Consider the following 12,486-nt stretch of genomic DNA (forward strand, 5'->3'; position numbering starts at 1 on the left):
CCTCCATTTCTAAGCTTCTTCAACAACCTCCAGAATATTTTGACATCTTCTTGATATTTGTTTTCTATGTTCTTGCCAAAGTCCTCCCATGACTTTTGTTTAGCTAGTTTTACACAGTGTTTAGGCTTTCTTACATTTGTGTCTGTATTCTCTAAGAGCACTAGCAGACATATTTGCCAGGAACTTTTGATATGCTTTCTTCTTTTCCTTCACTGCCTCCTTAACTTGCTGTGTCCACCATGGAGTTCTGATTTTTCTATATTTGCCGACAACCATACCGCATGCCTCTCTGGCTGAATCAATCAGGGTTTTCTTCAAGACTTGACACTGTATCTCCAAGGTTTGGTTCCTGTTCTCAGACTCCTTCATTTTTTCTTCAATAATCTTTGTGTATTTTAGTCTATAGTTAACATCTGAGAGTTGCTCAGTTTTATTTGCTTTAAAACTTTCTTAGATGTTATTCTTTTCAATATGAAATTCAGTTTTATCCTGCTCAAGACTAAAAAGTGATCACTTCCAATTTTAAATCATTTGTACACTCTGGTGTCCTTCATCAGGGAGAAAACATCACTATCAACAATAACATAGTCACTGAGACTTTTCTTATTCCTTGCCTCTTCTCTCCATGTGAATTTGTGCTCATTTTTATGTTGGAACATGGTGTTAGTAATAACCAGTCCATGTCCTGAGCAGAAATCCAACAGGTATTTGCCATTATTATTAGCTTTGCTCTTTTCTCCAAATTTTTCCAAAATATTTTGTATGTCTGACAATTATTTGCTACTCTGCTATTTAGCTCCCCAACAAGGACCAACTTTTTCTTTTTCATTGTGTCAGTTGCTTTCTCTAAAGCCTCAAAAAATTCCTCCACTTCTACCTTAGTAGCAACTTCTGTGGGGACCACAGGCACAAATACATCTCATTGTCCAGTTCCCCATTCTCATATTTGCCCACATCACTCTACTTGAAACTGCCTGCCATTCAAGAAGATTAGCATCGTATTTAGTGTTGAATATTATGGCTACTCCTTCTTTTCCTTGATTGTCATTGCCTGAGTATAACATTTTGTATTTATTGCTCAGAAAGATCTCAAAAGTTTTTGTCTTTTTTGTTTCTGTCACCCCTATTATGTTGATCTGGTACTTATCTAATTCCTCAGCTAGCTCCATTTCTTTCCCATTCAGACTTCTTATGTTGATAGTACTGATCTTTAACTCGGTGAAGTTGAGTTAGGGTGTGTTTTCAGATTTGTTCCAGTAGCTGACTTTTCACTGTTCAACGGGGGCCTTGTTTAACCGAGCAACTCCCCAGCCGGCATGAAATTTTGTTATGTTGTACCATTATTTTGTATTTTAGTTTAAGCCAATAACAATACAATTTGGTCAGCTAAATCCCAGATTGCCGGCCTATCCTTATTCGTTCAGTATCCAGGTAGATAATGTCCAATCCATACCTTCTCGTGGTGTACCCAACAGGGTACACCACGAGAAGGTATGGATTGGACATTAGGTAAGAAGCCCTGGTCGGTTCTCCGCATTGCTTTAAAGGCTATGTGGAGGTCTCCTCTCAGTTATACAGTTTTGAAATTTAAGCACCCCTTGTGTTACTATACAGATCTTTATGTTAGCTAGGTTTAGTTATTTATCAAGTTTCTCTTCTTTGTGGTCCGGCTTTTCTTTGGATGAAACTTGCAAGTATATTGAAATTCCAAAGGGTAGGTTACTAGCCTGTTGTTGGGTAAGTCCAGTGGTAGGACCACTACCTAATGCCTCTGGATAGGCAGATCTAACAGCATTTACTATGTTAGGATGTTAGTTATACCGCCCATACACGGTCACCAGTGCCCTGTTTATTCTTTTAGTTCAGAATGGACCACAAGAGGGTGAGGTTGGCATTTGAGTGGGAGAGAGACTATGTATCGTGCTTCACCACCACTTCCATTGTAGATATTTCTATTTTATATTATATTTTATTCTTACCTGATCATTACTCAGTAATATCTTATTGAGTAATGATAATAATACTTCAGTGCTTTGTTGTCTCTCATGTTGCTACTTTTTCTTTCTTGTCTTTCCTGTGCATTCTCTAAATGCTTCTTGACTTCTTCTACTTCCTGTGTCATCTGTTCTATTTATGTATTATAGACTTGAGATTTTATAAGTTAATTTACTTTCAGTATCCTCATTTGTATCAATGCTAGCATGTTTCTTTTCACTAGAATAAGCCAATGACTTCATTATTCGGGTTAGCATTATAAAAAATAGCAGTGATATCGTATAAAACATTAATTATTCTAAGAAAAAAGCACAATAAAACCAATAAAAATCATCTATTTTACAGGCATATTAAACAACCCACCTTGCACGATGTATTCTCAAACTCATTTATTCCTTAAGTTAAATTTATTTGTTGTATGTCCCAAAGTGGTACTTTGTTGCAATAATAAACATGTCCAGATGTTTCCTTTTCGGTATTGTCTCCTTTGTTCTTGCATGTGTGCTTATTGTCTTTTCTGCAGAAATCCCTTCAGCTTCTCCTGTCTGTCTCTGCAAGAGTATTATGTAAATTTTTGGCTTTTCATTATCAGTTGTAGTACATTTGTAGAACAGAACACAGATAACTTCTTTGGTAATGAGATGGTTACCTTTATCTGCTGTTCATTCAAAATTTGACAGGTTTTTTTCCTTTCTCATTTGAAGAACTTAATACACTTTTCAAATGAATTGTAGAGTGTGTGCTTTTTCTTAAAAACACAGTTTGTTAATCCTTGATAAAGCTTCTGAAGCAGAGGTGAAAATACAGAAAATCATTAATAATTATATATATAGTAATCATTAACAGAATTACTATATAGAAACCATTAATAAAGTTTTACATGATTAATACCAGAATACTGTTTTTTTTATAACGAACTTCTTTATTTCTAATTCTTTTCTGTAACCGAATTACTATATAAAATCAAAATGTAGGAAAGAAAGATGACAGTAATAATAATGTTAGATTTTAAAAAAGGTTTTAAAAACCATTAATCGTCTCTCAGTATACCAGTGCAGTGCAAAAACTAATTATTGAAATAGGACCCTGAGAATGGCGGTAATGCAGTGGCTCCAGTTTGGGAATACCAACATGAAGAGCATTGACTTAGGCTATACTCACCATATGCAAGGACTGATACTTCATTGTTCTGCTACAGATATAATGAACAGTTACATTTGTCTTACAGCCATCTTGCTTTTCCAAGCTTATCTCACCTTTTGACTTTTTTGGAATTACATAAATACTGCTAAATATTATTACTATTAGATATTTTATCATCATAACCCATTATATAAAAACCATGATCACAAATGTACTACTGTGTCATTTTCTCTAAATTCTGTCATCAATCTCTTCTGCATGTTCTTGACTCTACCCATGCTAAGTTTTCTTGTGTTACATGGAGAAGTTGGTTCCGGATAGCCTTCAAGTACACTTATTTGTTAGTTGCTTTGGCCATAATCTGCTCAAAAAAAAAAAAAAAGGCTGTGAGGCCAGTGTATTGTGTCTGTAAATTGTCTGTGTTCTTCAGGCTGTTTTTTTCCTCCAATAAATGTGGGTTTCTGGAAAGAAAAACCCTACCACATCCATATGAGAGTGGCTAACTCACCTTCATTTGAAAACCCTAATAAAGGTTCTTGGCATCCCAGATGAGATTTGAACCCAGGTTTTTACAACCAGAGGACATTTTCAATACCAACTTAGTCAAGTACATGTCATATATGTACCTGAAGATTTTTTTTGCACATAACATTAGAAACTTGAATTAATTTTTTGATGATTTTCAGCAAAGTGTTTCTTATCCAAGTGGTGATTTTCTTTTCTGCATGATGGTTATGATCCTTTTATAAAAGTGTTCTTTCAGAAATTTTGAGCATTTTGTAGGTTAAGCATTTGTTTAAATATATACATATAAGCATAAACTAATTATGAAACTGTACCCTAAGAATGATGAAAATGCAGTGGCTCCAGTTTGGGAATACATTTATATTCCCAAATATATATATATATATATATATATATATATATAATTATTTATATATTTATATTATACACACACATACACAGTGTGGGTGTGTGTATGTTTATATGATACATATTTATGAAAATAAATTTTGATTTTTTTAGTTTCCTTACCTGAAAATATTAATCAACTTGGCTGTAGAAGTAATGGAAGAAAAATTATAGCCAGCAGAAAATGTACAGCAGATATAAATTTTCTTGGTGATTTTCATGAACAGCAGAAGGAAGAAAGGAAAGAAATTAACAGGCAAGTTTTGTAATCAACTGAAGTAATGCTATTTAAACTTTGCATGTTTTCAAGTTGGTAATATACATTTTTAAATGATTCAAAGGATTGGTTAACTAACTTAATGGTTTGATTGAATGCAGGTTCTTTGCAGTAATTTAGAGTCTTTCTCCAGCTTGAACATACATACATATCTAGAAATCTTTTTTATCTAGGTAGGCAGGTTGGATTTAAGGGATTAGATTTCATGTTAATTTTTTCGTCATATATAAATACTTTGATTCAATACTTTGTTGCATAAAATAAATAGAAAAATTTTGGAATGCTTTTCTTTAAATTGCATAAAGAATTAAGTTGCCTAGTGGTTGAAGCAAAAAATATTTTATGTTCACTTAACCATATCATTTACTGTGTTTGTGCATATATCCTCTGGTTGACCATCAGTAACTAGAATTTATCATATATATCAGTTCTACGCCTTTTATCTAGCTTTTCAAGGAGAGAAAGTTTTTCATTTCCAGGATATCTATTTACTTTTAATCTAGGTTTAAAAAAAATGAAAAAAAGGTAAATTTCAATAAATATCCCCCCCCCCCAAAAAAAAAAAATTAAATTATTTTTAACAACCTAAAATTTGCTATTTTGACTACGAAATTAATCATGCAAATCGGAACAAAATTAGATATTTAAAAAGGTAAATCCTTTATCACCTTTTTTAATATTTTAATGAAAAGTAATTAACTGTGTTTGTAACAGCTAATTAAATTGCTTAAGTAATATGTAATTATTATTAACATCTGACCTCCATGTGGTCAGAGACTCATTACACATTATCACACACAAAACTCATCCAATCATGCTTAAACTGATTCAATGTGTTTACGTTTACAACATACTCAGGCAATTCATTCCACTCGCCAACTACTTTCCATGTAAAGAATCTGCTCCTCACTCCTCTATTCATACCCTCCTTATACAGTTTCTGGGGATGGCCTCTTGTTCTGCCCTACTCTCCCTTAGTATGAAAAATATCTTCTGCGTCAACCTGATAACATCCCTGACTAGCTTATTTGTCTCAATCATATCCCCCCCCCCCCACACACACACTATTCAAAAAGCTTTGTAGTTTACATTCTTTCAGTCTGTCCTCATACATTCCAAAGACCACCAACCACCTTTGTGAATCTTCTCTGGAACCTTTCTAACATATCCTCATCACTTTGAAAACCTGGTGACCAAATCTCTGGATAATAATAATCCATGTGAGGCCTGATCAAGGCCTTATATATCAGTGGCATTGTAACTTTGTTATTTCTATATATCAGGATCCTCTGCATTGCCATTATCTGATGTAACGTCTTCACAACTGAAGTTCAGGTCCATGCCCACCCACTCCTGGATCTCTCATCTCCTCTTCCTTCTTTAAAGTTTCCCACTAAGTGTATACTTTGCATCCCATTATTGCTTACTAAATTTCAAAACCTTACACTCTGTGTAAGACCATAACACAGTGTTGTAGTTGGAGCTTTTGCCGCATGGGGTGGTCCCTGATTTTGCCACCCCTCTCAACACACACCAAAAATATTACAAAAAGTCAAAACGACATATAGGTCAATAAATTAAAAACACTATGTTTATTTTTGAAGTAAAACTTTAATTCCAACATTCTAAAATGCTCTTTTTCTTGCTTTTCTGTTAGCAAAATCGTCAATGACATTGTCAAAGTCTATTTCATCACTCAGTTGCTGTTTTATAGGCTGTATGGCAAGATTTCATAAATGCCAAAAAAGTGCTGTCGGGGCAACCCCCCCCAGCTACGCTGCTGCCATAACATCTGTTTGACTTTACATTGCTCTCCCTAATTTTGCATCATCTGCAAACAGTTACATATCACCAATTAAACCCATCCCAATATAGACAAATGAGCCCTTCAGAACACACGTAATTTACAGACAAAAAAATACTAGTTGCGGTGGTAGTGGTTGTGGGCAGTAGATGGCGTTGATGTAGGTGATTGGTAGTAGAGGTTCTGTGTAGTAGTGGAGACGGAGAGTTGTACAGTAGGTATCCTCCCGCAACGAGTCTTTGGACTCCTTGGAGGTGTCACAAATAATAATAATAATATCATTAATATACAAATTGAACAACAATGGTCTCAGAACTGATCTCTGCAGCACTCCACTATTGACCTTTCTCTTTCATGATACTGCACCTCCCATATACAACTTTCTGGTACCTATCTGACAGCCAGTCAGTCACTGATCCAACTCGGAAGTTTGTTATCCAATCCTATCCATGTCAATTTATTTAACAGCTTGTCATGTGGCAGTCTATCAAAAGCTTTTGCTAAATCTAAGTATACCACTGTATATGCATTTCCCTTGTCCAAGACCTTGGTCACCTTGTTATATTTCATAGGTAAGTTAGTAAAACATGATCTCCCTTTGACAACCCCAGAGAATATTGCTGTTATCAACCCATTTCTGTATACTACTTCTCACCAATCTCTCTAGTACCTAATCCTCAACTTCAGATATACACACCTTGGCCTATAATTTTTAGTCACAGCCTTAACACCACCTTTATGCAGTGGATTCCCCTCTTTTGGAAACTTTGCTGTTGTATGACTTATTAAATAGGCATGCCAATGCCACTGCTAATTCTCTTAAGATGTGTTATGATACATCACCAAATCCTGTTGCCTAATTGATATCGGGATTATTTATTTCCTCAAATGCTTCCTGCTCACTCACAATTAGGCCATTCTCTCCTGTTTTCTCTACACTTAAGTTTCTCATGATTTCACTCTGATGAGGATGATAATAAATTGATCAGTGAATATCTCATCAATGTCTTCAGCAGTTACCATTCTACCATTTTCATCCATTAACACCTCAACCAGCCATGATGTCCAGATAAATCTGGATATGATTCTGTAACACCCATTGAATAACATGGAGAAGTGCAATTTGGTCTCACTATTTCATCCACCTCGGCCAGTAGGAAGGTAATCTTACCATAATCATTCTTCTTTTTACTCCACATATCTAAAAAAAAAACTCTCAAGGGTTTTTCTTGAGAGTTTTTTTGGACCTATTAACTGAGTCACTCTCTTGGCTTGTTCTTTATACTCTTCATGTAACTGATTATTACCATTATTCATCTTGTATACCGTCTCCAAATTGACTTCTTCCAGATTAAGTCCCTCATTGATCCATTTTACACCTACCTTATTCAGTCTTTTGACCTTTGCTATACATTCACACATTGATACTGTTGTCAATTTCCAAACAGCATTTATTTTTGTGTTACATAACTCCTTATTCCATGCTGTAGCTCCAGGCTGCCTTCCTAAGCTTGTCATAATCATCAGCCTTGTGTTTACTCGTGTATCCTTTCCTTACAGAAGTCTGCATATGGCTGGCTAGCCATAACCTAGATCAGGGTTTCCCAAACTGTGTTCTGTGGAAAGTGAATAAGCGTTCCTTGAAATATTATAATTAATATTAGCCTGTAATAGTTTTAAATGCTGCTACAAGTTCAAACATGTTTGAAAATCAGGCGCTCCTCATTTTGCATGTGGACTATGCTATTAAGGCCAGCATGCGCTGGCCTGGACTCAGCCGCCCGTAGTTGTCGACACCTCCGAGCACAAGTGAAGTACTGAAGTATCTATTTTAGTAAATGTGCGGTCACAAATAAAGTCAACGCGATGCGATACAGCCTGCTTTGCCGACAGTGTGTGCTTTTACATTGAATATGAGACCGATGATACTCATCTCTAACCAAGGTGTTCCGTTAAAATTTCAGGATTTGTGAAGTGTTCCGTCGTAGGAAAAATTTGGGAAACAATGACCTAGATGATCACTTTATGATCACACTTACCAATTGGAGGAAATTGCAAACCCTATTCACAATTACATCCTCTGATGAAACGATCAGATCTAAAATGTAACTTCACGTACGTACTGTCCTTTACATGCTGCATGAGATATTTGTCTCTCAAGAACTCAAGAAATTCATTTTCCTTATTCCCAAATGCTATGGCTTCATTCCAATCTATACCACCATAATTAAAATTGCCCATAATAATCACTCTTCCTTTGTTTACTAACCCAAGTTGTGTATACATTTTCATCATCACCACTCTTCACATTCCCTGGCCTATAGTAACAGCCAACTAAATATGTTTTCCTCTCAACCTACACCACACTGTCTGATAACCATTGATACCATTTTTTTTTTTTTTTTTTTTTTTTTAACTTCTGCAACACATTACGCATGTTTAATGAGATTCGATTGTAATCATGTGTCCTAACTGTATGTTATTCCTGTTATTGTTTAAACTACTGTACTGATGATGTCCTAAGATACTTAGGATGAAATATTTACAAATAAATAATTTTCACTGTGGTTAATACATGTGTTTCTTTTAATTTTAATACCATTTTTCTCTTGTGTACCTTCTTTGGACATAAATCTCCTGCTATCATTAGCAGCATTCCTCCTCCCTTCTTGTCTTTTCTATCATTGCAAAAACACTGTACCCTTCTATTTCTATTCCTGTTAGGATATGATCTTCATTCAACTATATTTCACTTATTCCAATGATTTTGGGGCAAAAATTCAGTCAGAAACCATTTCATCTCCTTTCTTTCTGATACTTCTGGCATTTGTAAATAAACACAGGAGTTTATTTACCAATAAACTGTGTTTATTTGTAAATCCTACTCAAGCCACTTGTTGGTTGTGATTTCCGTACCACATCTGCCCTTGCCCAGTCATCTGTATTGCCGCTCAGCACCACGTTTATCCACTCAGTCTCAACTTCTCCACCCACATCCCAATCTATTACATTTCTATGGTGATCAATTCCCATACGCTACATTCACTACTACTTCCAACATCCACTTTCCCTGTGCCATATCTCCCTGTCCACCTGGGCTCTCCCCAATTTTCTAGTTTCTCTTGCATTCACATTCTCTCTTCATCTCTCTCACACTACTACTATTGCTTTCATTGCCAAACACTTCTATCTCTTCATTGCCACTCTCCTGATCTTTCACTTCATCTCTTACTTCTGATCTCTTGCTTGCATCACATACTACACTTCATCTAGCAAGTTTCTCCAATGCACTTACCCCAAAGCCATTCAAATGCAAGCCATTACTTCTATAATTCCATTCTTTTCTCAAATGCATGCCATATATCCACAAACTATATCCTTTTCTCCTCACTCAGCTTTGCTAGCATATCATTCATAATTCCAACTCTCTGTGTCATTTCCTACTCATGTCCAAAACATGAATTATCTAGCTCATTCTCCCTACTGGATAGCAGACTTTGTGGATTCTCTCATTAACCAATCTTCTAACAATGAAATCTCCATACATTGCTATACTTGAATCACTCATCATCTCTTTTACTCTCTTTTCTTTCATTCTATTCTTTTGCACACTTTCATTTGTTTCTACTAAATGTCTAATATTGCTTTGCGTATTCCTCATTTCATTTTGAATAACTGTTTCATCAAATCTTGCATTCCGACAATTTCAGCCTGTCACTCTTGTAGTCTTGTTACCTCTCGTTTTGCCACAGCTTACTTTTGCTTCTACGTTCTTTCTCTCCATCAGTCTCACTAGCTTTTGTTCCATTTCTTTCACCTATGCTATTTTTCATTTCTTCAGTCTGTTTCACATTTATTAACTCGTCTAATAAAATATTGCACTTCTGACAAATCCATACTTTCTCTTGTCTCCTGTTCAGTCTCTCCACAAACACATCTCTCACATTTCTCCATGCATGCATATTACATTCACAACATCGAACCATTTTTGAAAAGTCTTTAAAAGTCACTTTTGAAAAGTAGTTAATGGATAAGTTGGTAAATAGTAAATAAAAACAAAAAATTAAGGGAGAAAAGACAGCCTTGAGAAATCTAAAACTGAACAATAACATAGCTATAGTAAAAACAGACAAAGGAAATGCTACAATGATCCTTAGTACAGGTGACTACAATAACAAAATAAAAGAATTATTATGTGATACATCAACGTACATTCCAATAATGGTGGACCCTACAACATTGATAAGAATTAAAACCATAAATATATTAGACAATGTTACAGCTGGCCAATGGTCACTTTATCATACCATATTCTTACCCTACATAAAAGGTACAAAAAATAAACTGGGTTCACTCCTGAAACAGTGCAAAATCAGAACAGTTTACAGACCTTTGGATAATGTCTCCATTTTCCTCTGACATATTAAGAACAACCAAGATCCTTTCTTCTTTCCAGGTGTCTGCTGTATTCCTGGTCAGTGTGGGATCTAGTACTTTGGACAGGCAAGGCATCCCACTATATTAAGAAGTAAAGAACATAAAAAATATATTCAGTATAGACAACCAAAAGCAGATTAGGACAACATGCCTTGGATGAAGACTATTTCATCAAATGGAAAAAAAGCAAAGCTACTAAGCAGATCACAGTGACTATTCCTGGAAGTGGCTCGTGCTACAGAACTCAGTGAACTGCAATAGAAATGATATAATTCTACATAAATTTTGGTGCATCCCTATCTGTCATCAGCAATAATCACAGGAAGTGCCATTGTCACTGTCACCTTCCATACATGTTACTGTGCTTGTTCTTGAGATCATTGTAATTTTAGTCATTGCTGAGCAAGATCTCTCTTACAAGAAATAAGACTGAACTCTGTTTTGGTAGCATTGAAGCTTACAAGGTTATCCTTACTCTACTGAAGAATAGCAAGGAAATTGGAGTTAAAGGTATTGGTTATGGTAATCCTGAGGATTCAATTGATATATACAGAAAGAAGAGACTGGGTGAAAGTGGTGTCTTTGGGCACTCCATCATTGATGGGGAAATTTGAGAAGAAGCAGTCTGATTCATTTGCAAAGGTTAGGAGGCAGACCATGCTATGGTAGTTTGCCTGCCAAGAAATATAGAGGGTATTTTTCAGGCAGCAGTAATTGCTGTCTATAAATTATTTCAGTTTCCAGTGTTTCCTGAACTCCAGTAGAATCCAGGATGCATAATAGCAAGGAAAGTTTAAAGCAAAATATGATGTTTTTCACTGATACTCTACCACAATTGCTAAAAGCACATAAATCAAAAACATTACAAAAGTTCCAGGATATACAGTACATTAAGCATTCTAAAGAATTGCTTTCTGTAATACAACTTTCATCTAGTGATTTCAACTTCAAACATTCCTCACAGGGGCTGGCATTGGAAGAAATTAAATGGCTGAGTGCAATGCAGTTGTCGGAAACTAACAGTGACCTTTATCAGATAAAAGCTATAGTTAACTTTAGCTATTAGTTTCTTTGAGGTTGGTGGTGAGGGAGTTATTCTTGTTCAGTTCAATAGAGTCATGTAATGCAATCTTTTCCTTTGAAAGAAGCTATCCTTATTATTGCAATGAATATAATGTATTCATTGCTGTAATAAGTGCTACGCTACCTCTTTTAATACATTTAGTAATCACTCTGAGCTACAATTGGTCATTAGCAGCTTTCTTGCATACGATCACTGAACAATGACTTAAAATCCGAGTTTTAGAATGTGGAAGTTATTCTGCTTATCATCATTTTAGTACCAAAGAATATAAGATTGAGAGCAGCTAGAATAGAACTATAGGAACATGGAAACCTGGACAAAGTTATGGTCGGAATTACCAAGAGGAAAGGTGATCTCTAAGGTATTGAAATGAGAAATTGTTAAGCAGTCATCAAGATTGTTGGAGAATGCAAAGAGTTATCTGTTAGTCTGTGTTTGTGTTAATTAATTGCTTACAGTAAATAACTCACTATTTCTTCTGACTTGGTCAATAGAATTGGGAAAAGGAAACTGCTTGAAGTTGTAGACATTAAATTGCCAAGGAAAATGATTTCATTAGGAAAAGGAATCTGCTTGAGGTTGTAGACATTAAATTGTCAAGGAATATTTACTGCTCTCCAAATTTCAGAATTTGAAGAGCAGTAAATTAAGACAGCAGTTGAATATTATTCCAAAATTGAGATAAAGAAATCTTAAACCAGAGTCAAAAAAGAGAGGCTACTAGATTTAGCATCCTCTGGTGGTATATCAAATTTTGTAAATGCATGTGTGTTGGAGTCATTTAAAATGTAATGATATGCTATTTTATTTTATTACATAATGTCCAAAAGGACT

The 12,486-nt window shown here is 35.2% G+C and overlaps 1 protein-coding gene across 1 annotated transcript in view; it reads left to right on the forward strand.

Moving 5' to 3' along the window:
• The window catches only part of LOC150106355 (serine/threonine-protein kinase 10-like), a 413,234-nt gene that overhangs the window by 177,092 nt on the left and 223,656 nt on the right, over positions 1-12,486 (forward strand). The window contains exon 11 of the mRNA XM_090393096.1: positions 4,165-4,306. Within this exon, the coding sequence (XP_090249222.1) occupies positions 4,165-4,306 (142 nt within the window). The remainder of the gene's footprint in view (positions 1-4,164; positions 4,307-12,486) is intronic.

Source organism: Typopeltis vanoorti, chromosome 5 (genome assembly GCF_054136105.1).
Source record: "Typopeltis vanoorti isolate ZY-2024b chromosome 5, IOZ_Tvanoo_1.0, whole genome shotgun sequence".
Lineage (NCBI taxonomy): Eukaryota > Metazoa > Arthropoda > Arachnida > Uropygi > Thelyphonidae > Typopeltis > Typopeltis vanoorti.